A 27,667-nucleotide genomic window follows, 5' to 3' on the forward strand; every position below is an offset into this window, starting at 1 on the left:
ACTTCTTATTATTACCGTGACGTCACATCACTACAGCAACAATTAGACTCTCTCACGTCAACTCTGGTCGAATCACAGAAGTAAGTTCCAAAACACCGAATTTACTGTATCCTAAATAGTTAAAATTTGTTCTCGGAACGGCTGGCTTTCTCCTATCCTGCTCTCTCTTCAATTTCGACACCATAAGACTTCCGCTCTCATCCTCCATCAAACCTCTAAACATTTAAAACTTCGAAAAAAAAACAACTTGTTTTTATTTTTAAATTTATTTAAAAAAAGAGGTTTGATAGAAGGAACTGCAACAAGGGAGGTCTTATCGTCTCGAAATCGTAGAGAGAAGGACTGAGACAGTATGGGAGAAAGTCAGCCGTCCCGAGAACGAACATTATCCATTCCGGATAAAATCCACCCTGGGCGGGAATCAATCCCGCGACCTAGCGCTTACAAAGCAGTTCCGGATGTAGGATGTAGGTCATCATCATGGCTATTCTGACATAGTTAAAATTTGTTCTCGGAACGGCTGGCTTTCTCCTATCCTGCTCTCTCTTCAATTTCGACACGATAAGACTTCCGCTTTCATCCTCCATCAAACCTCTAAACATCGAAAACTTCGAAAAAAAAACTTGTTTTTATTTTTAAATTTATTTAAAAAAAAAAGAGGTCTGATAGAAGGAACTGCAACGAGGGAGGTCTTATCGTCTCGAAATCGTAGAGAGGAGGACTGAGACAGTATGGGAGAAAGTCAGCCGTCCCGAGAACGAACATTATCCGTTCAGGATAAAATCCACCCTGGGCGGGAATCAATCCCGCGACCTAGCGCTTACAAAGCAGTTCCGGATGTAGGTGATCATCATGGCTATTCTGACTTTGTTGGTTGCTATCCGGAACAGTTCTGCTGAGCTCTTGTTGAACCATGTTCTCACGTTGGCCAACCAGGAAATTCTTCTTTTTTCGTTTACTTTCTCCTGCTATCTATGGTGTTTTCTCATTATGTGACCTAAGTATCAAAGGTTGCGACATTTGACAATGTTTACGAGTTCTGGGCTTTTCTTCATTCTTCTGGGTCTTCTTCACTTTTCAGCTTAGTTGAACTAATTTTTAACAAGTACATAATATCTTTCTTGTCCATTTCGTCCCCAGGGAGCTTCAGAATCGGAAAACAGCTCTGGTGGAGATGGAGAGACGTCTGGCGGAAAGTGAAACAAGTGTGGAGGTGAAACTACGTCAGGAGCTCCAAGCGGAGGTGAATATGGAGGTGGAGAGGCGACACAAAGTGGAGAGATCCCTGGAACACCTCCGCGAGAGTCTGCTCTCCAATGAACATCAACATACACAGTGAGTCTTCTTCTTCTTCGCCTTTTCCCGTGTACAGACGGGGTCGACTTTTTTCGGCAGCCTGTCAATCAGCTCTAACTAGGGTGATTGCCTTGGGCTGCCATTTGGTTTTGGCTGTAAAATTTTACAAGTGGATGCCCTTCGCACTCAACCTTGCTATTTCTTTTGCAAGGGAAATTCAGGCTGGTCTACTCCCTGTTTAACGTCCCCCAGCCAGACTGCACAGTGAGTATTGATAAAAAGACAAAAAAAAAGAGTCTTACTCAAAATTCAACATTCTCTTTTATCTTCTCCCACTTAGCCCCCCTTAATTCTCAACACTTCCTCTTATTTGCAGACGGGAAGAGAAGCTTCGTCAGGAGAATCTCGCATTGCTCCGTCGTCTCGAGGAAGCACAACATAGGAACGAAGAGCTGTCAGAGTCGATGATCAGCGCAACCAAACCGCTCGCTCAACAAATTGAAAGTCTGAGTTCGAGTCATGCCCTGGCCAGTGAGGCTTGGGAGGAGCAGGAGAGACGGCTGAACCAAACCATAAGTACGTAGTGAATAGAGTGGATTTTTAAGGCTGTTTATATCTTTATAGAGGACATGACTCTGAATGTTAGTAGCCCAAATTAGTTTCATTTATCAAATCAAACCATGAATATATTTTGTGGTAAAGCAGAGATCTTTTTCACAACATTTGTGGGTACCACAGCATTAAGTGCCTCCTTTACGATTTTCATCTAGTCATATCATTAATTTACACTGGTAATGCCGCAACTGGTTGCTACTCGATTAAAGTAGCTACTCAATTGTCCTCATAAGGCTGAGTGCACCCCGAACTCCAAGCACAGAGCCGAAAAAACTTGGACACTGCCGGTAATTGAACCCGGGACCTCCGGCGTGCAAACCTAGTGTGATACCCACTCGGCCACGTAGGCTACTCAAAAATTATCTTAGCAATTAACATTATAAACTTGTTATTGGCCTATATTTCTTTATTCATTTCTTCTTTACCACTTCTAGATGAGCTGCAGTCACGTCTGTCCAGTGTGAAAGACATCGAGCGACATTCCAAAGAACAAACCATATCCATGTCGAGTAAAATATCCGCGCTAGAATCCAAACTAGAGAGTGAGCATAGAGATGTTATTCGACTCCGGGAACAACTGCAAACCCTGAATGAAGATATTGAGAAACTAAATAGCGAGAAAGAAAGGTAAAACATAACACATTTTATCTATCGAATCAACCTTTTTTTTGGTCTTGAAAAAAAAGCAAAAATCTATGGAAAGCTGTTGTTTATATGGTATTTCTGGCGAAGTTGACATTAATTAGTTATATCAAGGTCAAAATTCCAGTTTTGGCACCGTTAAAAAAAACCCGTCCCCTTTTGGAACTGGGCTTCTCATTTCTTCTCTTTTGATTCTCAGCATACTCCGAGTGAAGGAGGCTCAGATCACGTCGCTGACACACGAAGCGGCCGAGTGTCGTCGCTGTTGTATCGGCCTGGAGCAGCAACTCAGTGTAGAGAGGGCCGCTCTCGAGAGTGAAAGGCGACGGGCTGTGTCGCTACAAGATCAAATGCAGGGATATCAACAGGTATAATAATAGTAATAGTGCTTATTTATACTGCTCGCATAGGACTGAAAAGTCCCTTTACTCCAGCAGTAGGCTACTACTATTATTGTGGTCAAATTCTCAAATTATATTGAGGATAAAATTCCATACCTCGGCTGGGATTGAACCCACACCCTCCTGTTTACCAGGCGAGCGCCTTGACCACTACACCACCGAGGCAGGTACATTAACATTACATGCCAGTTTTTTTTCTGTCTGGGGGAATTGAGCCGTATGTGATTTTTTTGGATTCAACCAAGGAGATATGAATTTTCAACTTCAACACCCTGGCTGCCAAAGCATATTACATGGTGTTTAACCACCGAAACCCATGTATTAAAACATCTCCCTTAACATGAGTGAGAGACTGACTCTTTAATTCTTGGAGTCAGAGACCCTCTTTCAGATAACGATTGAAAACACACAAGTGGCCTGTGGCACCAAGTATGGACGTCCAAAGCGGAATCTCCTTGGTGGAATAATAATAATCATCACTCACTCCGATGGGTTCTTAGGGACATGTGTGAATCCCGTGCTGACCATATTACATCCCTCCATTGAACTCGATCTTGTGTTACTTCCTTCCTCATAGACAAGCGAAAAAGTTCAACTTTCTTACCCGAGAACCTATACCCGTATACTGGACCTTTTTTTTTTTTTTTTTTTAAGCATTAAGTCCTTTCTGGAAACACTCAGTAAAACTTCAAAGGGGTTGCTTGAGTATTCTACTTAGTATGAATACGTATATTGGACCTAGTGAGAAAGTATTGCAATCGGTTCATTTTTTTTTCTAAAATTTCAGCCGCTCATCCGAAAGCGTGGAGGTGATCCGGTCCGGAGACGAGAAGGAAGAGGAAGAGGACAGTCTGGAGGTGGACGGAGATGGAGAGGGCGACGACAGCTACCAGAGTATGTCGGAGAGTACGCAGACCATTACGACAGCTATGAATCTGATGTTGAAGAGTACGTCGTCTCTGGAGACCAGCTTCAGTGAGATGGCGTCCAGTAAAGAGGTAAAAAAAACATCTTCCTTTTGTTCCTATATAAGTACCCCCAATGGTACTTTTCAGGAACGGTTTGAATGATTCTTTTCATTAAAATTCTTGCTTCTGTCTTGATTCTATATTTCATTGTTGTTTTCTAAATAATATTTTTGTATTTCCTTCTTCATTTTATTTTATTTTTTCAATATTCCTTAATTCATTAGGGATTGCCGAAGATTGCTTTAAAATAATAATAACTTTACCTTACTTTGCGATTTTCTTCTCCATTTTAGGAAGAAGTAGAGAGGACTCAAATCGAGGCTGTGAATCAACTTACCAAAACCAACGCTAGACTGGAACGTGACGTCACATCACTACAGCAACAATTAGACTCTCTCACGTCAACTCTGGTCGAATCACAGAAGTAAGTTCCAAAACACCGAATTTAACTGTATCCTAAATAGTTAAAATTTGTTCTCGGAACGGCTGGCTTTCTCCTATCCTGCTCTCTCTTCAATTTCGACACGATAAGACTTCCTCTCTCATCCTCCATCAAACCTCTAAACATCTAAAACTTCGAAAAAAAAACTTGTTTTTATTTTTACTTAAATTTATTTAAAAAAAGAGGTCTAATAGAAGGAACTGCAACAAGGGAGGTCTTATCGTCTCGAAATCGTAGACAGGAGGACTGAGACAGTATGGGAGAAAGTCAGCCGTCCCGAGAACGAACATTATCCGTTCCGGATAAAATCCACCCTGGGCGGGAATCAATCCCGCGACCTAGCGCTTAGTCGCTTACAAAGCAGTTCCGGATGTAGGTGATCATCATGACTATTCTGACTTTGTTGGTTGCTATCCGGAACAGCTCTGCTGAGCTCTTGTTGAACCATGTTCTCAGGTTGGCCAACCAGGAAATTCTTCTTTTTCCGTTTACTTTCCCCTGCTATCTATGGTGTTTCTCATTATGTGACCTAAGTATCAAAATTTGCGACATTTGACAATGTTTACGAGTTCTGGGCCTTTCTTCATTCTTCTGGGGCTTCTTCACTTCTCAGCTTTGTTGAACTAATTTTTAACAAGTACATAACATCTTTTTTGTCCATTTCGTCCCCAGGGAGCTTCAGAATCGGAAAACAGCTCTGATGGAGATGGAGAGACGTCTGGCGGAAAGTGAAACAAGTGTGGAGGTGAAACTACGTCAGGAGCTCCAAGCGGAGGTGAATATGGAGGTGGAGAGGCGACACAAAGTGGAGAGATCCCTGGAACACCTCCGCGAGAGTCTGCTCTCCAATGAACATCAACATACACAGTGAGTCTTCTTCTTCGCCTTTTCTAGTGTACAGACGGGGTCGGATTTTTTCGGCAGCCTCTCAATCAGCCCTAACTAGGGTTAGAAGTGGAGAGATCCCTGGAACACCTCCGCGAGAGTCTGCTCTCCAATGAACATCAACATACACAGTGAGTCTTCTTCTTCGCCTTTTCCCGTGTACAGACGGGGTCGGATTTTTTCGGCAGCCTCTCAATCAGCTCTAACTAGGGTTAGGGTGATTGCCTTGGTCTGCCATTTGGTTTTGGTTACAAATTTTACGAGTGGATGCCCTTCGCACTCAACCTTGCTATTTCTTTTGCAAGGGAAATTCAGGCTGGTCTACTCCCTGTTTAACGTCCCCCAGACAGACTGCACAGTGAGTATTGACAAAAGGACAAAAAAAAGAGTCTTACTCAAAATTCAACATTCTCTTTTATCTTCTCCCACTTAGCCCCCCTTAATTCTCAACACTTCCTCTTATTTGCAGACGGGAAGAGAAGCTTCGTCAGGAGAATCTCGCATTGCTCCGTCGTCTCGGGAAAAGGCGAAGAAGAAGACTCACTGTGTATGTTGATGTTCATTGGAGAGCAGACTCTCGCGGAGGTGTTCCAGGGATCTCTCCACTTTGTGTCGCCTCTCCACCTCCATATTCACCTCCGCTTGGAGCTCCTGACGTAGTTTCACCTCCTCCATTCAGTTCTCACTCAACAAGGCCTCTACCCGGCTCAAACACTCCCTCACTCTCCTCGTCTCCTCATCCTCCCCCTCCCTATTCCTCTCCAAGGTCACCAGGGACGATCTCAAGGTCAACTTGCTAAATAAATGAGGATAAAATTCCATGCCTCGGCTGGGATTGAACCCACGCCCTCCTGTTTACCAGGCGAGCGTCTTGACCACTGCGCCACTGAGGCAGGTTCACCTCCTCCATTCAGTTCTCACTCAACAAGGCCTCTACCCGGCTCAAACACTCCCTCACTCTCCTCGTCTCCTCATCCTCCCCCTCCCCATTCCTCTCCAAGGTCACCAGGGACGATCTCAAGGTCAACTTGCTCGAAAACAGCACCTGCCTCCTATCCAAAACCGGCGGCGCTACCTTACCCAACTCAACTGTGACGTCACACAACATCCGACAAATCTCGCCGATCCGGGCGCGCCCCGCGGCGGTTTTCGAACTATTCTCGTCGCGAAGACAACACGCATGCGCGTGCGTGACGAACTTCAGCGTTCTGCGCAGCTCCTGTGCGCAGGAGGCGTTTTCCCGCGCTTGGTTTAGTTGGGCGTACAGATACCAGAGTTCGCACTCGTTTAGGATTTCGCTCGAGAGGCGGCCGAACAGGCGAAGTGCGTTGGTGTGTAGAGAGCGGGCGTGGGATATGGTGTCCGTGCCGTCGGCGGAGAGGTTCTCCAAGATGGCCGACACGAGAATGGCGAGCACCTGGCCGTCGAAGGTGTTTGGGTTTGATGTCGAGGAGATGACTGTGGAGGGGGAAAGAATGGAGTTTGTAAATTAGAATTTTATTTTGCAGGAAAGAAATGGAATTTTTACTTCTGTCTAAATGCTGCGTCGGCGGAGAGGTTCTCCAAGATGGCCGACACGAGAATGGCGAGCACCTGGCCGTCGAAGTGTTTGGGTTTGATGTCGAGGAGATGGCTGTGGAGGGGAAAAGAATGGAGTTTGTAAATTAGAATTTTATTTTGCAGGAAAGAAATGGAATTTTTACTTCTGTGTAAACATAACATAATGCTTAAATGCTCAACACAAATGTAAGTCCACACGCCACGTCATAAAGCTCGATGAAATTTTATTACTTACCTTGGACTTGAGCCACCAGCCTCCAGACACAAAGTCTACCGTTGCCATCAAAAAATTCTAGATAGATATCATAATTATTGATATTTCTGGATGGAGAAATTATAATTATTGATATATTAGGAAAAGAATAGCTTTTACAACTTCACAAAATATCGAATCAACCTTTTAAAACAAAAGTGCGTGTGCACAACGGCAACCATAGACCGTTGAAACTAACTTAGCCTCGTGAGCACATGTGAGTGACTACTTTAAATGAGCAGCGTCTAAGAATCATTGGCGGTGTTAAAGGAACGATAGAATTAGCAATCACAGAGAGCTTCGAAGCTCTTATCACAGAAAGCTTCGATAATCCAGAGTTACAGAAATACTGGCCTGTGTAAATCAACTATGTTAACATTCGGTTCTTTCTTCTTAGAAGTCACTTTTTAGATCAAAAGTCTCCTTGGGCCGAACCTCGAGAAATGTACGGCTCGGCCGTTAATCAGGACTTTAGTTTGAAAAAGCTCGAAAAAGTTCACTCTTCTCAGGACCTTGGTTTTCGGCCCATGTCAATCAAACTTTGCAGAGAGGTTCTTCATAAAATATAGATCAAATGTCTCTTCGGGACGAACCTCGAGAAATGTACAGTTCAGTCGCTATTCTAGATTTTAGTTTTGAAAAAGCTCGAAAAAGTTTACTCTTCTCAGGACTTTGGTTTCGGCTCAAGTCATTAAAACTTTACAGAAAGGTTCTTTATAAAATGTATATCAAAAGTCTCCTTGGGACGAACCTCGAGAAATGTACGGTTCGGCCGCTAATCAGAACTCAAGTTTTTTTTTCATCGCTCGTGTGATAACCACTCGGCCACGAAGATTGCTTTAAAAAGTTTAAAATAATAATAACTTTACCTTACTTTGCGATTTTCTTCTCCATTTTAGGAAGAAGTAGAGAGGACTCAAATCGAGGCTGTGAATTCTTTATAAAATGTAGATCAAAAGCCTCCTTGGGACGAACCTCGAGAAATGTACGGTTCGGCCGCTATTCAGGACTTAAGTTTTTTTTTTACCATCGCTCGTGTGATAACCACTCGGCCACGAAGATTGCTTTAAAATAATAATAACTTTACCTTACTTTGCGATTTTCTTCTCCATTTTAGGAAGAAGTAGAGAGGACTCAAATCGAGGCTGTGAATGCTATTTAAAACCGCGCTGGCCGGTAAAAATTTTGCAACGGTTTGTCTGGAAATTGAGATTTTCTATTTTTTAATAAGGTTTTCCGGAGTTCTCCGGAAAACGGTTTGGGATAAAGACAAACGGTTTTCACAGGTTTGTTCTGCTCATTGAGAGCTATTTAAAACCGGGCTGGCCTTGTCTGGAACGGTTTGTCTGGAAATTGAGATTTTTCATTTTCCAAAAGGGTTTTCCGGAGTTTTCCGGAAAACGGAATGGGATAAAGACAACCGGTTTTGCAACGGTTCGTCTGGAAATTGAAATTTTTCATTTTCCAAAAGGGTTTTCCGGAGTTTTCCGGAAAACGGAATGGGATAATGACAACCGGTTTTCACGGGATTTTTCTTCTTATCAAGAGCTATCTAAAACCGGGCTGGCCGGTAAAGTTTGTCTGGAAATTGAGATTTTCCATTTTTCAATAAGGTTTTCCGGAGTTATCCGGAAAACGGTTTGGGATAAAGACCGACCAATTTCACAGGTTTGTTCTGCTCATTGAGAGCTATTTAAAACCGGGCTGGCCGGTAAAAATTTTGCAACGGTTTGTCTGGTTCCGGAGTTGTCCGGAAAACGGTTTGGGATAAAGACCGACCAATTTCACAGGTTTTTTCTGCTCATTGAGAGCTATTTAAAACCGGGCTGGCCGGTAAAATTTTTGCAACGGTTTGTCTGGAAATTGAGATTTTTCATATTTCCAATGGGTTTTCCGGTAAACGGTATGGGATAGAGACAAACGGATTACACAGGATTTTTCTTCTTATCATGAGCTATCTAAAACCGGGCTGGCCGGTAAAATTTTTGCAACGGTTTGTCTGGAAATTGAGATTTTTCATTTTCCAAAAGGGTTTTCCGGAGTTTTCCGGAAAACGGAATGGGATAAAGACAACCGGTTGGAAATTGAGATTTTTCATTTTCCAAAAGGGTTTTCCGGAGTTTTCCGGAAAATGGAATGGGATAAAGACAACCGGTTTTCACGGGATTTTTCTTCTTATCAAGAGCTATCTAAAACCGGGCTGGCCGGTAAAAAATTTGCAAAGGTTTGTATGGAAATTAAGATTTTCCATTTTTCAATAAGGTTTTCCGTAGTTTTCCGGAGTTTTCTGGAAAACGGTATTGGATAAAGACAAACGGGTTTCACAGGTTTGTTCTGCTCATTGAGAGCTATTTAAAACCGGGCTGGTCGGTAAAAATTTTGCAACGGTTTGTCTGGAAATTGAGATTTTCCATTTTCAATAGGGTTTTCCGGAGTTTTCCGGAAAACGGTATGGGATAAAGACAACCGGGTTTCACAGGTCTGTTCTGCTCATTGAGAGCTATTTAAAACCCGGCTGGCCGGTAAAAATTTTGCAACGGTTTGTCTGGAAATTGAGATTTTCTATTTTTTAATAAGGTTCATCAATGGTGCCAGATTAATAAAATAGAACTCAATGTAGGAAAATGAAAAACACTAACACCCGTATTTATGAACAAATATAAGGATATCCTTTGCAGTTGAGCAAGTGCTGAGCACAGGATTGCAATAATTCGGTATTTATTGAACAAATATAAGGATATCCTTTGCAGTTGAGCAAGTGCTGAGCACAGGATTGCAATAATTCGGTATTTATAAACTGGTTTTTCTACTACACCCGTATTTATGAACAAATATAAGGATGTCCTTTGCAGTCGAGCAAGTGCTGAGCACAGGATTGCAATAATTCGGTATTTATAAACTGGTTTTTCTACCTAAAAACGTTCTTTCTAGTTCTAAGAAGAATCTCAAGCTTGACCTTTGCCAAAACTCGTTTGACCAGTCTTTGCGAAGGGAAAGAAGGATCTCAAATTGAATTATTGAATCAACCAATCAGAATCAGTTTTAAATTTCATGCGCATCGAAAAACTGCACGTGTATTTTGTAAACAAAAATGAAATCTTATATTATAAGAACAAGGTATCTTCCTTAGATGATGATTCCCACCAGTGGAGATGACTCGTCTCCTTCACCGATGAACACCACCATCTTCCCTTTCATGCTCTCTACCACCCCTTTTTTGATAGTAACCTCCTGGTAGAACTCGTCCTTCCATTCCTCCAAACAAAGCGGTACTGCTTTTTCAATGAACTCATCTACATCAAGAATTGATCCTAATTTGTCCAGGTCTTCTTTATTTTTTCCTCTTCTTCGGCAATTTTCTTCCCACACGCAGCACAGTTTTGAGCCCGAGGCGGTTTGGGACTGCTTTCTATTCTCATCTGTTTCTCTTTTATTTTTTCTTCATAGAGCTCATATAGTTCGCCTTTCTTTATTGAGAGTCTGTAGGCCAGTATGTTCAGGCATTTTGAAGCTTGTTTTATTTCGACTTTTGTATTTTCGTGTTTTCCTGTTAGTGCTGACAGTTCTTGAACTTTCTTTTCCAAATCTTCAATGAGTCTCATTAGTCCTAGGTATTTGACTTTCTTTCAGTTCCATTCTAGGAGATTCTTCCATCTTCCTCTTACCTTCCATCTTCCTCTTGTCATTATTAGGGGTCTCTCCTGTAGTCACTACTCCACCTGAGTTAGAGGTGTCCGAGTTCGTTCCTGTACCTACTTCCATAGCGTCGTCTGGGGACGACATCGGAACACTTTTCCTCAGCCGCCCACCAACTTAACACTGTAACTATTTCTTACACTTCGAAAAAATAATAGAGCACACTATTTAAACACAACCTCTTCCTTCGAGATTCACCATGCGACCTTGGAAGGCCTGATTTTCTCCTATCCTGTCTTTTCTTCTTCTATTTCGGGATAATAAAAACGCCGTTGTTAGTTGTTATAGTTTCCCTTATCAAACCTTAAAATGAAAAAAAAATCTTCTTCATTATCAAAATTTATGTTTACTAATACTATCCAACCAGGTCGGTACATAGGTTCTAATCTTTTGACTCTTTGACTCTGACATTGTATGGGATTTCCGATATTTCTAGATTTCGCTTTATGTGAATCCGTTGTTAGTTGTTATAGTTTCCCTTATCAAACCTTAGAATGAAAAAAAAATCTTCTTCATTATCAAAATTTATGTTTACTAATACTATCCAACTAGGTCGGTACATAGGTTCTAATCTTTTGACTCTTTGACTCTGACATTGTATGGGATTTCCGATATTTCTAGATTTCGCTTTATGTGAAAAGATGTTTCTCCATGTTGCGCCGCTGTGAGTTCTGTGTCACAAAAAGCTGACTTGAAAGATTGGAAGATGTCGTCATCGAAATAATTATTGTCCTTTGATATATCTAAGGCATCATTATATAAAGATTCTTTGGGCGATAAAGACCCATATGGACTACAGGTGACATCAGATTGGGTTACGAAAGTATGATTGTCATCATCAGTGAGTTCAAAAATACGACTTAAAAGCTCATCTTTGTTAAAATCGATATTGAACTTGACGTGATCACTATCGCGAGGGGGAGTATGGTAACTTGAACTTTTCATGTCATCCTCCATGTTTTGAGAGGGTTTTTTATTTATAAAAATTGATGTTCTTTGATTTTCATCTTCAAAGTTGTCTCTCGCTTTAAAATATTGTTGACTGTTGTTATTGGCTGTGGCGTGAAGCCATGTTTTCGACGGGTCTCTTGCTTCAAAATATTGATGACTGGAAGTACTCTCGAAATCTGTCTCTCCTCTTGCCTCTCCACAAGTTATAGAACTCGAATATTTATCATCGGATGTTATTTTTACTGCAGCAGATTCGTTGTTTTTATCCGTAATGTCAATAGAAAATATTGAGGATTTCACAAGAATATTTTTAATATAATCCACACTAGGAGCTGTTTCTTCTGCACCTTTTCCTGGGTATTCTCCGCCTTTTTCAGATTTTTGTGATGCATTTTCAAATTGTAAATCAAAAAGGTTTTTCAAAAATGATAACTCGTCATCGTTGCTACGAGTGTTATGAATATCAGTATGGTGCTCAATGTCTTTATCAAGACTCTGGGTTTTATTATCTAAACAATTCCTTAGAAATGAATGGATTGAGTGAGAAGACCCTGTCTGCACGTTCGTGTGTTTCCCTTTGTATTCAGTTTGTATTGACTGACTTCTCAATTGCTTTTGAGGTTCAAGAACGGTTTGAACATCTTTAGCCTCCAAAATACTTGGCGAAATTTCTGTCCATTGATCTTTCATTACATGTAATTGAGGTTCACAACATGACGTAATAATGGCATAGTTTGAATTCGAACCACTCTTAATTATAGTCCTACATTGATTTAGATATTTATTAGATACTCTATCCATAGCCGAATCATTGTCATATCGGATAATGTTTAATATGTGTTTGACAAGTTTATACATGTCAACTATATCTTTACAACTTGGTGGTGACTTTACTTGAACGTCGGTAGACTTGTGATGTCTTGCCATCATTTTTTTGATGCAGCAAATGCAGTTATTATATTCTCTTAGAGTAGAGCATTTTTGTCCCAAATAACTACACACGCACGTACAAATGGGTTCATAAAACAATTTTTCTTTACACATGGTGTGTTTTTCTGTACTTATCTGCCAAGGGATGAACATTTTGTGAGTTGAAGTTCGATTGTTATTTTCCTCATAATAGGTAGAACATTTCATTAACCTTTTACTTTCAAGTTGAATATCCTTCACAAGTTTCTGAAAAATGCTTTGCAATTGAAATGATTGAGACAAACCGTTTGACAAAATTCGACTTGGTACCGGAAAAAGATTCGATTTCTTCATTTTTGAATTTCGATGTATTGGAAAACAGTTCAATATATCCAGAACATCGTTCTGTATTCTATGAGAACATTCGGTTTTTCTTTCAACTAGAAAATTCAACAAATTACAACCAAGAGGAGTTACCTTGCCACAGATTGCCATCAAACGTAAGTCATTCAACACATTGGTCTGTTTCCTCTCGATGTAATCATCTGCTTCACCATAAGAAAAGCCGTGATCGTTATGTAGCAAAACTCTAATACGATTTAGAGTGTCAGGTGTAAGTAAAAGCCAACAGAAATTAATGAGCTCCTGAGTATACAAATTCATATCATCACTGTGCTTGGGAAGAGACTGACAAATAATTTTACTACATTTTTCACTCGGATCAGAGTCCCATATGTTCTTATAGAATGCAGTTTTCTTCTTAGTCCGCTTACAGATTTTAGGAACATAACTCGTATGTGATTTTTTCGATTTTTTTAAAATTTCAGATTTTCTTTTTAATGGACCTCTTCCACACTGACAAGGTGACATATGACATACTGGACACACTTCCAATCTCCTCAGTTTCATGACAGGACATTGTATATGAACTGCTTCCATTCTCTTCTGTGTCAACGAGTGCTTTAATTTGGATTTTTGTGTTAGGCATGAATTTTAAATTGTGATTAAAAGTGAGGTAGGTATATTTTTTATGTTATAAAGAAACTCGCATCGATAATTTTTCTATAGGTATAAACTTATTGGCCTGAAAGGTATTTGCCATAGATAACTATACAGACTTACAGAGAGGTTGTGCCAGAAAAACCCTGAAAACGGCTCAGGGAAGGTAGATCTCATCATTTCCAACAACCAACAACATTATATGTAGGTACCTACTTTGAGTTATTTTCGCTCGTGTCGGTGAAACTAGTCGTATTTTATTATGCCCCTCTGTGCTCGAAGAGGCAGCACATAGGTAATATTTTAACTTTTTAACTCGACCGTTTGCATTTGGTTTTGATAAATGATAAATGTTTGTTTAATTGTTCCGCTATAACTCGTGATTGCCTGGTCCAATTTTGATGAAATTTGACAAAGATTCAAAGTTGCATCAAAAAACGTCGCAAATTCCTCATTTGGGGTCCCTACACTGAACGGGGTCCATTTTGGCCTAAAGTTCAAGGGAGTCAGCTCCCATGGCGTAGTGGTCACTGCACTCGCCTTGCACGCTCCCTACACTGAACGGGGTCCATTTTGGCCTAAAGTTCAAGGGAGTCAGCTCCCATGGCGTAGTGGTCACTGCACTCGCCTTGCACGCTAAGTCTATAAAAAACAAATAAGTCGAAGTGACCCATTCTTGAAATCTGTCTCTCTCACACCCGTATTTATAAACAAGTTTTTCAGATCATTCTGAGAATGCACTTGGGAAAAAACGTACTCAGAGGTAAGCACGTTCTAAGCCCGTTCAAAATAGAATGGTATTTATAATTTATAAACAAGTCCGATAAGGGGTAAGAGTGGTAAGACCGGTTTTACCTAAGATGATGCTAAGCGTGTGGTACTCGTTGGCAACACTGTAATTTTACCCGGGATTTGTCAAAACGAGTATTTTCATTTGGAATTATAGCATGTTGAATTACCAGTTTCAGTTTCCCACAGATCACTGAAATTAGGTAACGTTGCGCGTGGTTAGTACCTGGGTGGTGACCATCTGACCCCTATACCTATCTACCTACCTTGAATTTTTGGTCATTTATCATTTGATTTTGAGTTGTAACTAGATGCGTTTTTGTTTTATTTCTTTTAATAAAGTTTGTTTTTTCTTTAAATTAATACTATATAGGTAGATGAATTTAATCAATTTTTGCTTCACTATCGTGAAAATCAGTACCTACATCTTGGCTCGGGCTCCCAAGAGATACTTGCGAGATCCAGGAGAATACATGGTTATTTTATTGATCTATATTTTTAGTCCGTCCTTCCTTTATTATTACAATAGTAATAAAAAGGTATAAGGGACGGACTATTGTATTCGCTTCGGTGTCTGTCACTCTGTCACTCCAAAAATCCAAAAAAACTGGTTTTTGGGGGATTTTTTTCACATTTTCTCACACAAATGAGCTCTGATCTCGAAATTTGTCGCGACGACCTATGAACTCAAAGCGAGAAAGTTTTAGATAACACTTCAGCCGATCATTTAAGACCGGTTTTAGCGTTACCTATGTTAAGCTACGCCGAGAAAGGCCAATAAATGCGTATATTGGGAATAAAGGGAGAACGGGCTCTGGTCTTGATTTTAAATCATTACATGAAAGTAAAATCAAAAAATCATAATAATAAACTGAATATTAAACAAATTAGGTAGGTATATAGGTACTGATTTTCTTTAATCACGATCGAATAAACTAGGGGCTAAAAAATTCCCGGAGGGACGGACCCAGCTTGTTTTTTCTGTCTGAGGGAATTGAGCCGTATGTGATTTTTTTTTATTCAACTAAGGAGATATGAATTTTCAACTTCAACACCCTGGCTGCCAAAGCATATTCATTCATTCATTCATAGGTTGCGTCTTCTATTGGAGAAGGTAGCTCTATATTTCTTCAATCATTTCTCGCCACTTTGCTCTATCCTGTATTATATCAAAATAAACATTAAAGAAATAATAGAATAAAATTGTTTTTAAATAATCGTGAATATTTAAAAATTATTTAAAATCCTTTTTAATCGTTATTGTCCTGATGAAAATATTAATTATTTTTATCTGACTTTAATTTTCAAAAAATAGAATGTTGAGTAAAAAAAAAAAAATCTGGAGTGAACATCACACGAATTTCTATTACATTTGCGAAATACGTATTTGAAAAAAAAATAATAATAAAAATAAAAATGAAAATTTTTCTGTCCCGAGCCCGTGTGTAAGGAATCATATAAAGTATGAAAAAAAATTGATCGTTTCCCTTCTATTCTTCCTTCAATGATTTTGGGTAGGAGTGTTCCATTTGATCCACGGAGTATGCATATTACATGGTGTTGTGTGTTGTAACCATCGAAACCCATGTATTAAAACATCTCCCTTAACATGAGAGACTGACTCTTTAATTCTTGGAGTCAGAGGCCCTCTTTCAGATAACGATTGAAAACACACAAGTGGCCTGTGGCACCAAGTATGGACGTCCAAAGCGGAATCTCCTTGGTGGAATAACAATAATCACTCACTCCGATGGGTTCTTAGGGACATGTGTGAATCCCGTGCTGACCATATTACATCCCTCCTTTGAACTCGATCTTGTGTTACTTCCTTCCTCATAGACAAGCGAAAAAGTTTATTACTCATTCGCCCAAAAGAGCAAAAGAAATGCTCTGTCTTAGCAAAGAGGACTTGAGGTCAATTACAGGCCTCTACACAGGACATTGCAGCCTCAATTACCACCTAAACAAAATGGGTATAGCTGAGACACCTACCTGCCGTCTATGCAAAGAGGCACCAGAAACGGCGGAACACATCATATGTGAATGTGGTGTTGCCTCTCACAAACGACTGATATACTTCTCAAGGATGATTATAACACCTAAAGAAGTCAAAGAAATCAGTCCTAAAAGAACCCTGGCCTTCGTAAGAAGTCTAGGGCTCTTCTAGAAAAATAAAGGGAATGTCACAAAAGATCTAACCAGGTCGCAGTGACCAAGGGCGTTTATTATAGCCGATGGCCGCTCCATAACTCGATTTTGTGTTACTTCCTTCCTCCCGCCCCCACCCAAGAAATAATAAAAGAGTAGCATAATAAAACACGTCTATACCTATCTGTTAACTTTTGATTGTTCAGGTGGCAGTGACAGACTCCCGGGATAACAGCGCAACACCCCCCGGACTACTCTCTCACTCACAGCGATCCTCCCCACTTAGTCTAGGACGACCTGGCTCTCTCTCCGACAGTGTTTTCCCTCCGGTAATTAAGTCTCTTGATTTTATTTAATTATTCTATTTTTACTTTCCTTATCCTATAGGAAGGAAAATAATGTCATCGGGTCAAATTTTTATAAAACACATCATTTGTGAATATGGTGTTGCCTCTCACAAACGACTGATATACTTCTCAAGGATGATTATAACACCTAAAGAAATCAGTCCTAAAAGAACCCTGGCCTTCGTAAGAAGTCTAGGGCTCTTCTAGAAAAATAAAGGGAATGTCACAAAAGATCTAACCAGGTCGCAGTGACCAAGGGCATTTATTATAGCCGATGGCCCTACCTTTACCAATACCAAAAATACTTCCTTCCTCCTGCCCCCACCCAAGAAATAATAAAAGAGTAGCATAATAAAATACGTCTATACCTATCTGTTAACTTTTGATTGTTCAGGTGGCAGTGATAGACTCCCGGGATAACAGCGCAACACCCCCCGGACTACTCTCTCACTCACAGCGATCCTCCCCACTTAGTCTAGGACGACCTGGCTCTCTCTCCGACAGTGTTTTCCCTCCGGTAAGTCTCTTGATTTTATTTAATTATTCTATTTTTACTTTCCTTATCCTATAGGAAGGAAAATAATGTCATCGGGTCAAATTTTTATATTTTCATTGATTAATTATGTTAGGTATATATATAGTTCCATGTTATATAGAACATAACATGAAATTTGCAGAAATGGTGTGCCCACGAGATGGTATTTATCCGTAAAAGCAAGTGCTTGTGTCACAGAGGGGAAAATTAGAAAGTATTTTGTCTCTTCTGGCCAATCTGATAAAACTAAAAGGCATAATATGAGATGGGCATATGCTACAACATGGGAGTCTAATGTACCTAGCAATTGTTTCATAGATTTTTTTTTTTAAAGAGAATTGTAGGACGGTGGTTGTTAAAATAACATTTATTTTTGTACAGTTTATTTTGAACTCACTAACATCCAAATAACACCGGAGGCGTTCTCTACCCCGTAACCCTTAGCCTTAGAGCTCCATCATTTTGTTGTCAAATTCTCAAATAAATGAGGATAAAATTCCATGCCTCGGCTGGGATTGAACCCACGCCCTCCTGTTTACCAGGCGAGCATCTTGACCACTGCGCCACCGAGGCAGGTTCATCTCCTCCATTCAGTTCTCACTCAACAAGGCCTCTACCCGGCTCAAACACTCCCTCACTCTCCTCGTCTCCTCATCCTCCCCCTCCCCAATAAGAACAAGATCCATTCACTCATTCACATTTCACACACTGATCGCTCTATCTCGAGAACCACAAGCGGAAAAAAAGAAGAAAGAAAGAAAGAAAGAAAAAAAAAAACACACAGCATAACTTGACACTCCTTAGTTATCTAAGCTACACACACAAATGTACCAAGTTTCAAGTTCATCGGAACTCAAAACTCTCAAAATTTAGTTGTAAAATCTGACCCATACAAACAAGGGCTTCTGTCCTAACTCCCTCGAGGGTTCAATCAAATCTAAAATCTACATAAGTAACTTCCTTTTAGTTTAAAACATGTTATGGTGAGACAAACTTACACAAACTGGTTTTTTTCCCTCGAAGGTTCAATCAAATCTAAAATCTACATAAGTAACTTCCTTTTAGTTTAAAACATGTTATGGTGAGACAAACTTACACAAACTGGTTTTTTAGATGCTATGCTCTGCCTAGTCAAAGCGTGCCATTACTTCAAGGCAGTGCATTAGTTTGAATTTGAACAGAATGCAAAATCTTTTCTTTAAAACTCGAAACTCACTTGGTTCGTTTAAAAGGCACTTACCACTAGGTATAGATATCAGGAAGAAATGCTCCAATCTCTCCCTACACGCTGGTTGTTCCTTGCTCAAACTAGTCCTCAGTAAAGAAATGTAATTTTTACTTCTGTGTAAACATAACATAATGCATAAATGCTCAACACAAATGTAAGTCCCCACGCCACGTCATAAAGCTCGATGAAATTTTATTACTTACCTTGGACTTGAGCCACCAGCCTCCAGACACAAAGTCTACCGTTGCCATCAAAAAATTCTAGATAGATATCATAATTATTGATATTTCTGGATGGAGAAATTATAATTATTGATATATTAGGAAAAGAATAGCTTTTACAACTTCACGAAAAATTGGCAATAGCAGTTAAATTCCTTCCTTGCATCCACATGACACTGTTATTACCTGTAGCTGCGCAGTGCGCATTCAAACTGTCCCACGTCCACTGCGACGCGCATGAGAAAAAAATTGGCAATAGCAGTTAAATTACTTCCTTGCATCCACATGACACTGTTATTACCTGTAGCTGCGCAGTGCGCGTTCAAACTGTCCCACGTCCACTGCGACGCGCAAGAGATTCTCAATGACTTTCCAGTTGTTCATGTTACTGATGCGCACCGCTTCTACTAGTGCGTTGTAAATAGCAACAACCAAACTCATTACCTGTAGCTGCGCAGTGAGTCACTGTTATATTACCTGTAGCTGCGCAGCGCGCATTCAAACTGTCCCACGTCTACTGCGACGCGCATGAGATTCTCAATGACTTTCCAGTTGTCCATGTTACTGGTGCGCACTGCTTCTACTAGTGCGTTGTAGGCGCGGGTCTTCTCTCCCCTATCCAAGTAGGCTCGGGCTAGGTTGTTCCATCCCTGAAACACATAATGGACAAATTATAATTATTGATATATTAGGAAAAGAATAGCTTTACAACTTCACGAAAAATTGGCAATAGCAGTTAAATTAGGTACTTCCTTGCATCCACATGACACTGTTATTACCTGTAGCTGCGCAGTGCGCATTCAAACTGTCCCACGTCCACTGCGACGCGCATGAGATTCTCAATGACTTTCCAGTTGTCCATGTTACTGGTGCGCACTGCCTCTACTAGTGCGTTGTAGGCGCGGGTCTTCTCTCCCCTATCCAAGTAGGCTCGGGCCAGGTTGTTCCATCCCTGAAACACATAATGGATCAGACTTTTAGGGTGCTAACTTTTAGAATAATAGAATTGAATTAAATATACCTTGTTTATCCTGCTCGAATGAGACTCTAAAGTCCCTTTACCCCAGCAGTCTAAACAAGGTCTTGTGTATTTTGTGGGTTTAAAACCATAAGGGTTTTCTCATACTAGTCAGCCTAGTTCGTTTGGAGGGTAGTGTCACTGCCTTTTAAGCGCTAGGTCGCGGGTCCAATTCCCGCCCGGGGCGGAGTTTATCCTGAGGGGTCCTATCCTGTCTTCCTTCTATCTTCGATTTCAGAACGATAAGACCTTTCGAGGCAAATTTTCAAATAATAAGGTTCGTTTTCGGCTGGCTTTCTCCTATCCTGTCTTCATCTCTTAGATTTCTGGACCATATGACAGAGGGAACAGTCCCCTCTGTCAAAATTCTTCAAAGTCATTTTCCTCTTCCATAGATCAATCTGAATAGTGTTGATATTATTACAAACTATCCCACTTACCTGAAAATCATCTGATTCTCGACTAACATATCTGTTGTATGCAGAGCATGCTACATCCTTGAACTCCTCACACTGCAGAGCTGCATAGCCTAGCCGACTCCATATATCTTTTTCCTTTTAAAATTTTCGATTTCTGATTAGAATTAGGATAGAGTTAACCAAAGTGAACCAAGGTTTACCGAAAACAAACAGTCAGACAGGCTCCTTTAATTTTTTTCCTTTTCAAATTTTCGATTTCTGATTAGAATTAGGATAGAGTTAACCAAAGTGAACCAAGGTTTACCGAAAACAAACAGTCAGACAGGCTCCTTTTTTGTACTTACAATTGCCAGATAGAACAAACTTAGCCACAAGTAGAAGTTTAGGTTGACGAGGTATGGTGGAAAATTCAACACTATCTACACATAACATGGTGGATGCTGTTTTATCATCAACATGTATAATGTCAAGACATGATAGTTGATTCTCTGAGTTCTTACTCTTACGTGGTCCAGTCCAATTCTCTTGGATGAAAGCATACAAACTTGATATGCCTGAAATAAGTACGACATGATAGTTGATTCTCTGAGTTCTTACTCTTGCGTGGTCCAGTCCAATTCTCTTGGATGAAAGCATACAAACTTGATATGCCTGAAATAAGTACATAAAATATTAGTGTTTTTTAATGGCACAAAACAAGGCAGGAAGATAAAACTGAACCATTTTATCTTCTTGCCTCATTGATGTAAACTGTTAGGATGAGATATAAAAGTATCTCTAAACTCACAGTCTTGCAAAGATGCAAAGTTGTGCAATTAGTAAATTTGCAATTCAACTTTAGTGAAGTGCTTACCCTGTTATTTTAAATTGCTATTATTTTTCTCAAGTTTTTATTAATTTAGGCATAGGTTAATTTTAGAAATGTTTCTGAGAATGTTTAGCAGAACTTTACTTACCTATCATTAATGTTTCAAGTTGTTCACTTTCATTTTTCTCATTTAGAGCTTTATTGAACTCTTCAACATTGTTGTTGACTACCCACTGAGCAAGATTACATGATGGTTGATTCTCTGAGTTCTTACTCTTACGTGGTCCAGTCCAATTCTCTTGGATGAAAGCATACAAACTTGATATGCCTGAAATAAGTACATAAAATATTAGTGTTTTTTAATGGCACAAAGCAAGGCAGGAAGATAAAACTGAACCATTCTATCTTCCTGCCTCATTGATGTAAACTGTTAGGATGAGATATAAAAGTATCTCTAAACCCACAGTCTTGCAAAGTTGTGCAATTAGTAAATTTGCAATTCAACTTTAGTGAAGTGCTTATTTTAAATTGCTATTATTTTTCTCAAGTTTTTATTAATTTAGGCATAGGTTAATTTTAGAAATGTTTCTGAGGATGTTTAGCAGAACTTTACTTACCTATCATCAATGTTTCAAGTGCAATTCAACTTTAGTGAAGTGCTTACCCTGTTATTTTAAATTGCTATTATTTTTCTCAGGTTTTTATTAATTTAGGCATAGGTTAATTTTAGAAATGTTTCTGAGGATGTTTAGCAGAACTTTACTTACCTATCATCAATGTTTCAAGTTGTTCACTTTCATTTTTCTCATTTAGAGCTTTATTGAACTCTTCAACATTGTTGTTGACTACCCACTGAGCAAGATTTTCACCAACACAATCCCTCAGATATTGGTCAAAGTTTCCGTTTAATATCTCCGACACTTTCCCATGTTGACTTTGTTTTTCAAATTTGAGGAGGTCCAACTCATAGGTTTGAATGGATGGTGGGGTGTAATGTTTCAAGTTGTTCACTTTCATTTTTCTCATTTAGAGCTTTATTGAACTCTTCAACATTGTTGTTGACTACCCACTGAGCAAGATTTTCACCAACACAATCCCTCAGATATTGGTCAAAGTTTCCGTTTAATATCTCTGACACTTTCCCATGTTGACTTTGTTTTTCAAATTTGAGGAGGTCCAACTCATAGGTTTGAATGGATTGTGGGGTGTCATTGTTTTTATCAATCATTGTCATATCTGTAAGTGAAGGTATAATTTGAATTCACTAAAGGATCTAAGTGGCCTGTGGACTTAAGCTTAAAACAAGTTACTGTGTCCATTTTGACCAACCTGTGGACCATTGTAACGTAAACTTCTAGGAAAGCAGGATCTTACCCCCGTATGTATGAAATCTAAAGATAAACTTAAGTTTAACTTAAGACGAACAATGTTGCCAATTTCATGTCATTTCTTGAGACTTCACTAACACAATCCCTCAGATATTGGTCAAAGTTTCCATTTAATATCTCCGACACTTTCCCATGTTGACTTTGTTTTTCAAATTTGAGGAGGTCCAACTCATAGGTTTGAATGGATGGTGGGGTGTCATTGTTTTTATCAATCATTGTTATATCTGTAAGTGAAGGTATAATTTGAATTCACTATAGGATCTAAGTGGCCTGTGGACTTAAGCTTAAAACAAGTTACTGTGTCCATTTTGACCAACTTGTGTACCATTGTAACGTAAACTTCTAGGAAAGCAGGATCTTAGAATATCCTTATCCTTACATCATGTGATCAAATTTTTTCTGCCCTATCTTTTAATATCTTTTTACTTTGTACCATTGTAACGTAAACTTCTAGGAAAGCAGGATCTTAGAATATCCTTATCCCTACATCATGTGATCAAATTTTTTCTGCCCTATCTTTTAATATCTTTTTAATTGAGTACACAAATTACACATTACTTACATGGAACTATACCTTATTATTTATTATCACAAATTCACAACGTTTTTAATCGATTTTCATTCATTGAAATCGGAAAGTTCGGAAACTCGGAAACGTGTTTTTGTTGACATTTTTTGTTTATCTTTCGTTATCAGAAAATCCTCTTTGCGCATGCGCGAATATGTACGGTATTTCAGAGCGTACGGATATTTCACGACTGATGGGATTTTTTTTGTTTTACTTTCTATTACCTACGTAAGGGGGCACTTACGTTTACGAAATTTTATAAATATTATTATTATTAAATTTTCATTCATTGAAATCGGAAAGTTCGGAAACGTGTTTTTGTTGACATTTTTTGTTTATCTTTCGTTATCAGAAAATACTCTTTGCGCATGCGCGAATATGTACGGTATTTCAGAGCGTACGGATATTTCACGACTGATGGGATTATTTTGTTTTACTTTCTATTACCTACGTAAGGGGGCACTTACGTTTACGAAATTTTATAAATAGGTATTATTAATATTATTATTTATTTATTTATTGTTTCAGAGTGAAGATGGGGATCACACCCACTCCCATCCTACCTCTCTCAATAAATCCGTGTACATATGACAGAGGGAACAGTCCCCTCTGTCAAAATTCTTCAAAGTCATTTTCCTCTTCCATAGATCAATCTGAATAGTGTTGATATTATTACAAACTATCCCACTTACCTGAAAATCATCTGGTTCTAGACTAACATATCTATTTTATAAATATTATTATTTATTTATTGTTTCAGAGTGAAGATGGGGATCACACCCACTCCCATCCTACCTCTCTCAATAAATCCGTGTACGATTCTCTACGGCAAGGTGGCTCAACCTCCCTCATAGAATCACTTCAATCTCAGGTATATAGAAAATCGCCTACGGCGCTATTTAAAAATAATAATAATAAATAAAATAAAAATAAACTACTTCACTCGGAAACTACACAGATTTGTGGAGCAGCTCTATTTACTCTATTAACATGAAGTTTTTTGAGACTTTTATGCCACCTCGCTTGTTCACTTTAATGTGGATTGTATTCATGTTATAGGAAATTATTGACTGTATTTTTTTTTTTTAAAATATCAGAATTTCTTTTCTGTGTTGAGGAATTTCTCGGCTGAAATTAAGAAATTTTTAGGCCATTATAAGAAATTTATCGGTTGTGTTCAGGAATTTTTACACATCACGAGTTTCTAGTCTTTTTTTACCCCGAAATATCTCGTGAATATGAGGGATTTCTTAATTTATTTTGAAAGAAGAAGCTATGAAGAGATGAAAAGACATGCTCAAGACCGTGAAAGTTGTAGAAGGTGGCGTTGAAACCTGTCGTCAGACAAATCTACAAATATATACATTGATTTTTCAGGTGAAGCTGAAAGACACCGAGGTGCAGCACCTGCAGTGGGAGCTGTCTCGTCGCGAGCTCGAGCGAGTCTCGTTGACAGACACCGTCACCTCTCTATCGGCAAGATTGGAAGAGTTAGAGCGCGCCATGACCGGACACAGTGAGCTGCAGGGCCAATATGATGCCCTTCTACAGATGTACGGGGAGAAACTGGAAGAGTGTCAGGAGCTCAGGACGTTAGGAAATTATTGACTGTATTTAAAAAAAATATCAGAATTTCTTTTCTGTGTTGAGGAATTTCTCGCCTGAAATTAAGGAATTTTTAGGCCATAATAGAAATTTATCGGTTGTGTTCAGGAATTTTTACACATCACGAGTTTCTAGTCTTTTTTTTACCCCGAAATATCTCGTGAATATGAGGAATTTTTTAATTTATTTTGAAAGAAGAAGCTATGAAGAGATGAAAAGATATGCTCAAGACCGTGAAAGTTGTAGAAGGTGGCGTTGAAACCTGTCGTCAGACAAATCTGCAAATATATACATTGATTTCTCAGGTGAAGCTGAAAGACACCGAGGTGCAGCACCTGCAGTGGGAGCTGTCTCGTCGTGAGCTCGAGCGGGTCTCGTTGACAGACACCGTCACCTCTCTATCGGCAAGATTGGAAGAGTTAGAGCGCGCTATGACCGGACACAGTGGGTCTCGTTGACAGACACCGTCACCTCTCTATCGGCAAGATTGGAAGAGTTAGAGCGCGCTATGACCGGACACAGTGAGCTGCAGGGCCAATATGATGCCCTTCTACAGATGTACGGGGAGAAACTGGAAGAGTGTCAGGAGCTCAGGATGGATCTGCAGGATGTGAAGGAGATGTACAAAGCTCAGGTGAGACAGCTGAAAAAATGTTGCGCAACGTTGCACACGGTTGGTTTCCGGATGTGTATCTGGGAAACTAATATCTTTATTTTCGGAATAAATTGTGTCCTGTGGTTCGATCTTGGATTATTTCCCCTACTCTATTTTTACCTATTTGAATTTTCTTTGTTCTAATTTCAGATTGACCAACTGTTGAAAAAAGACGAGAGTGGCTGACCTTTCCCTTTCCTTGTTCCTTCTCAGTCTCCACCTTCCTGTCATACCCTGTCCTCGCTGCCTACCTTCTACAATACCCTGTCCTATCTCCCTACCCTTTACCATATTCTGTTCTTGTGATATTTCTCATGTTCCTACTCTACTCTGACGTAATTCTGTGACCCATCTTCGTTCAGAGGCAGGACATATTGTGGCTCTTATGATGACAAATTAGATTACCCAGATAAGATGAATGCCTGGTTTTACAGTCTGACTTTCAATCTAACCTGAAGAGTGAAGACTCTATGGCTGGATTACGCGAGATGACAGCCCAGCTACTGGCCTTGTGTAATCACTGGCGTCCAACATCCAATGAGCTTGTCACAAATGTCGGTCCCCGAATTATACATTTCAATGAGTTTTATGAATACTCGGACTACCAACCTTCAGATCCAAAGTCCACCACTTAGATTGAATTTAAAATACGTATCTATTAATGATCAAACCAACCATTCACACGGCACGGAAAGGAAGAAATCACATTCCTTGAATTTTATATTTGTTGTTTTCTACGTTTCTCGTCAGTCCTATACATAATGTGTTACCTACCGTAAGGCCCGAGACGACACACTTTTTCTGATTTAAACTTTGGGTTACTGAAATCCGATTTTTTCCGAATGGCAATCATAGTAAAGTTGTAGTCTCGGACCTAAAAGTATATTAACTTCTAACACCTGCGTGTCTCTTTTCAATGTTTTGTGCTTCTTATTTTGAAAATCTCCATCGCCCAGGTTGGGAAACACTGCTATACATAATGCGTTACCTACCGTAAAGCCCGAGACGACACACTTTTTCTGATTTAAACTTTGGGTTACTGAAAACTGGGTATCCATATCCATTTGCTTCTCCAAATGTTCGAGTATAAGATCAAAGTACGTGAGTAAATCATCAAATACCCAAAAACTCAGTTAGGCCCACTTGTCGTGAGTGTTATCCGATTTTTTCCGAATGGTAATCATAGTAAAGTTGTAGTCTCGGACCTAAAAGTATATTAACTTCTAACACCTGCGTGTCTCTTTTCAATGTTTTGTGCTTCTTATTCTTTTTCGTTTCGGCTCTAAATGTAAACTCTGTAGAGTGTAAATTGGTTTGGACTTTCTTCCGCGACGGTCACCCGTCCAGATGCTAGCCACACTCAACGTTACTTAACTTTGGGGAGCTCGGGGGATCGAAGTGATTCCACTTGGAGCTGAAGTTTCAACTCCGGGTTATTTGACAGGAGTGAGGATTTGTCTTGAATCAAGTTGGTAGCAAGGGATTCTATTTGTTGGTAAATGTGGCTCGAGTTTTCATCAAGTAGTGTTTGGTGAATGGCAAGTGTGCGGAGTAACCACCAGGTGTGTGTTGAGAGTTTGGTATCTGTGAGGGAAAATATACAGAAACAATCAAAAAAATTTATTGATGAGGTACCCAAAGTTTAGCTTGCCAAAATGACACAGCATACTTCTCAGACAGAATTGAGAAAATGTGGGAAAATGCAACATGAGAATACAATATGTGGTTTGAAGTTTTGAACTCTTCAGCAAACAAAGTAGTTCATTTTTGTTTAGTTAGCCAAAGTGGACCAAGACTTGTACCATTGCGAAATATGGCGAATATTTCCGGGAAGTTCTCGCCCAGATAACAATAAAAAATAATATCAGAATCTATGCATATTCTATTTGCAAAGAAAGTGCTTACCTACGGGAAAGCTTGGATAGACTTATTTCTCTTTGGTAAAGCTGAACAAAAATCTCTATAAATCGGTCTTTAGCCTGAGGATCTCTGGTCAATTTTTGCTAGTTTAAACTTTGCTGAGCAACGTTTGCGTGTGGTTCGTACCTCTAAAAGGGTGATCTTTTGGGTACCTACATTATGTGTTGAAATATCATCGGATTTTTTTTTTTTTTTTTTTTTTTTTTGCAAAAATCTCTATAAATCGGTCTTTAGCCTGAGGATCTCTGGTCAATTTTTGCTAGTTTAAACTTTGCTGAGTAACGTTTGCGTGTGGTTCGTACCTCTAAAAGGGTGATCTTACCTACATTATGTTCTGAGGAGCTGGTTGAAATATCATCGGAAAATAGTTTTTTTTTTTTTTTTTTTTTTTTTTTTTTTTT

General features: G+C 39.4%; 2 protein-coding genes and 2 long non-coding RNA genes across 4 annotated transcripts; 2 read left to right on the forward strand and 2 right to left on the reverse strand.

Moving 5' to 3' along the window:
- Window positions 1–18: 18 nt before the first annotated feature.
- On the forward strand, window positions 19–24,694 carry LOC103518244 (TATA element modulatory factor-like). Its single transcript, XM_026830115.1, has 8 exons — window positions 19–80; window positions 1,141–1,335; window positions 1,673–1,872; window positions 2,346–2,538; window positions 2,753–2,921; window positions 17,296–17,418; window positions 23,847–23,957; window positions 24,464–24,694. The coding sequence occupies exons 2-8, from the start codon at window positions 1,175–1,177 to the stop codon at window positions 24,692–24,694; spliced, it is 1,188 nt and encodes a 395-aa protein (XP_026685916.1). The 5' UTR covers window positions 19–80; window positions 1,141–1,174.
- Window positions 10,597–14,140, reverse strand: LOC103518240. The gene is made up of 2 exons (XM_008483301.3): window positions 11,392–14,140; window positions 10,597–11,206 (listed from the first exon to the last, which is right to left on the reverse strand). The coding sequence occupies exons 1-2, from the start codon at window positions 13,555–13,557 to the stop codon at window positions 11,141–11,143; spliced, it is 2,232 nt and encodes a 743-aa protein (XP_008481523.1). The 5' UTR covers window positions 13,558–14,140; the 3' UTR covers window positions 10,597–11,140.
- LOC113471170 lies at window positions 22,601–23,213 on the reverse strand. Its single transcript, XR_003393972.1, has 2 exons — window positions 23,081–23,213; window positions 22,601–22,742 (listed from the first exon to the last, which is right to left on the reverse strand). It is a non-coding gene; the product is annotated as an uncharacterized LOC113471170 (long non-coding RNA).
- Window positions 24,695–25,140: 446 nt separating the features above from the next.
- On the forward strand, window positions 25,141–26,132 carry LOC113471168. The gene is made up of 2 exons (XR_003393970.1): window positions 25,141–25,325; window positions 25,497–26,132. It is a non-coding gene; the product is annotated as an uncharacterized LOC113471168 (long non-coding RNA).
- The last annotated feature ends 1,535 nt before the right edge of the window (window positions 26,133–27,667 follow it).

This window comes from Diaphorina citri, unplaced genomic scaffold (assembly GCF_000475195.1).
Source record: "Diaphorina citri unplaced genomic scaffold, Diaci psyllid genome assembly version 1.1 scaffold2129, whole genome shotgun sequence".
NCBI classification, from domain to species: domain Eukaryota; kingdom Metazoa; phylum Arthropoda; class Insecta; order Hemiptera; family Psyllidae; genus Diaphorina; species Diaphorina citri.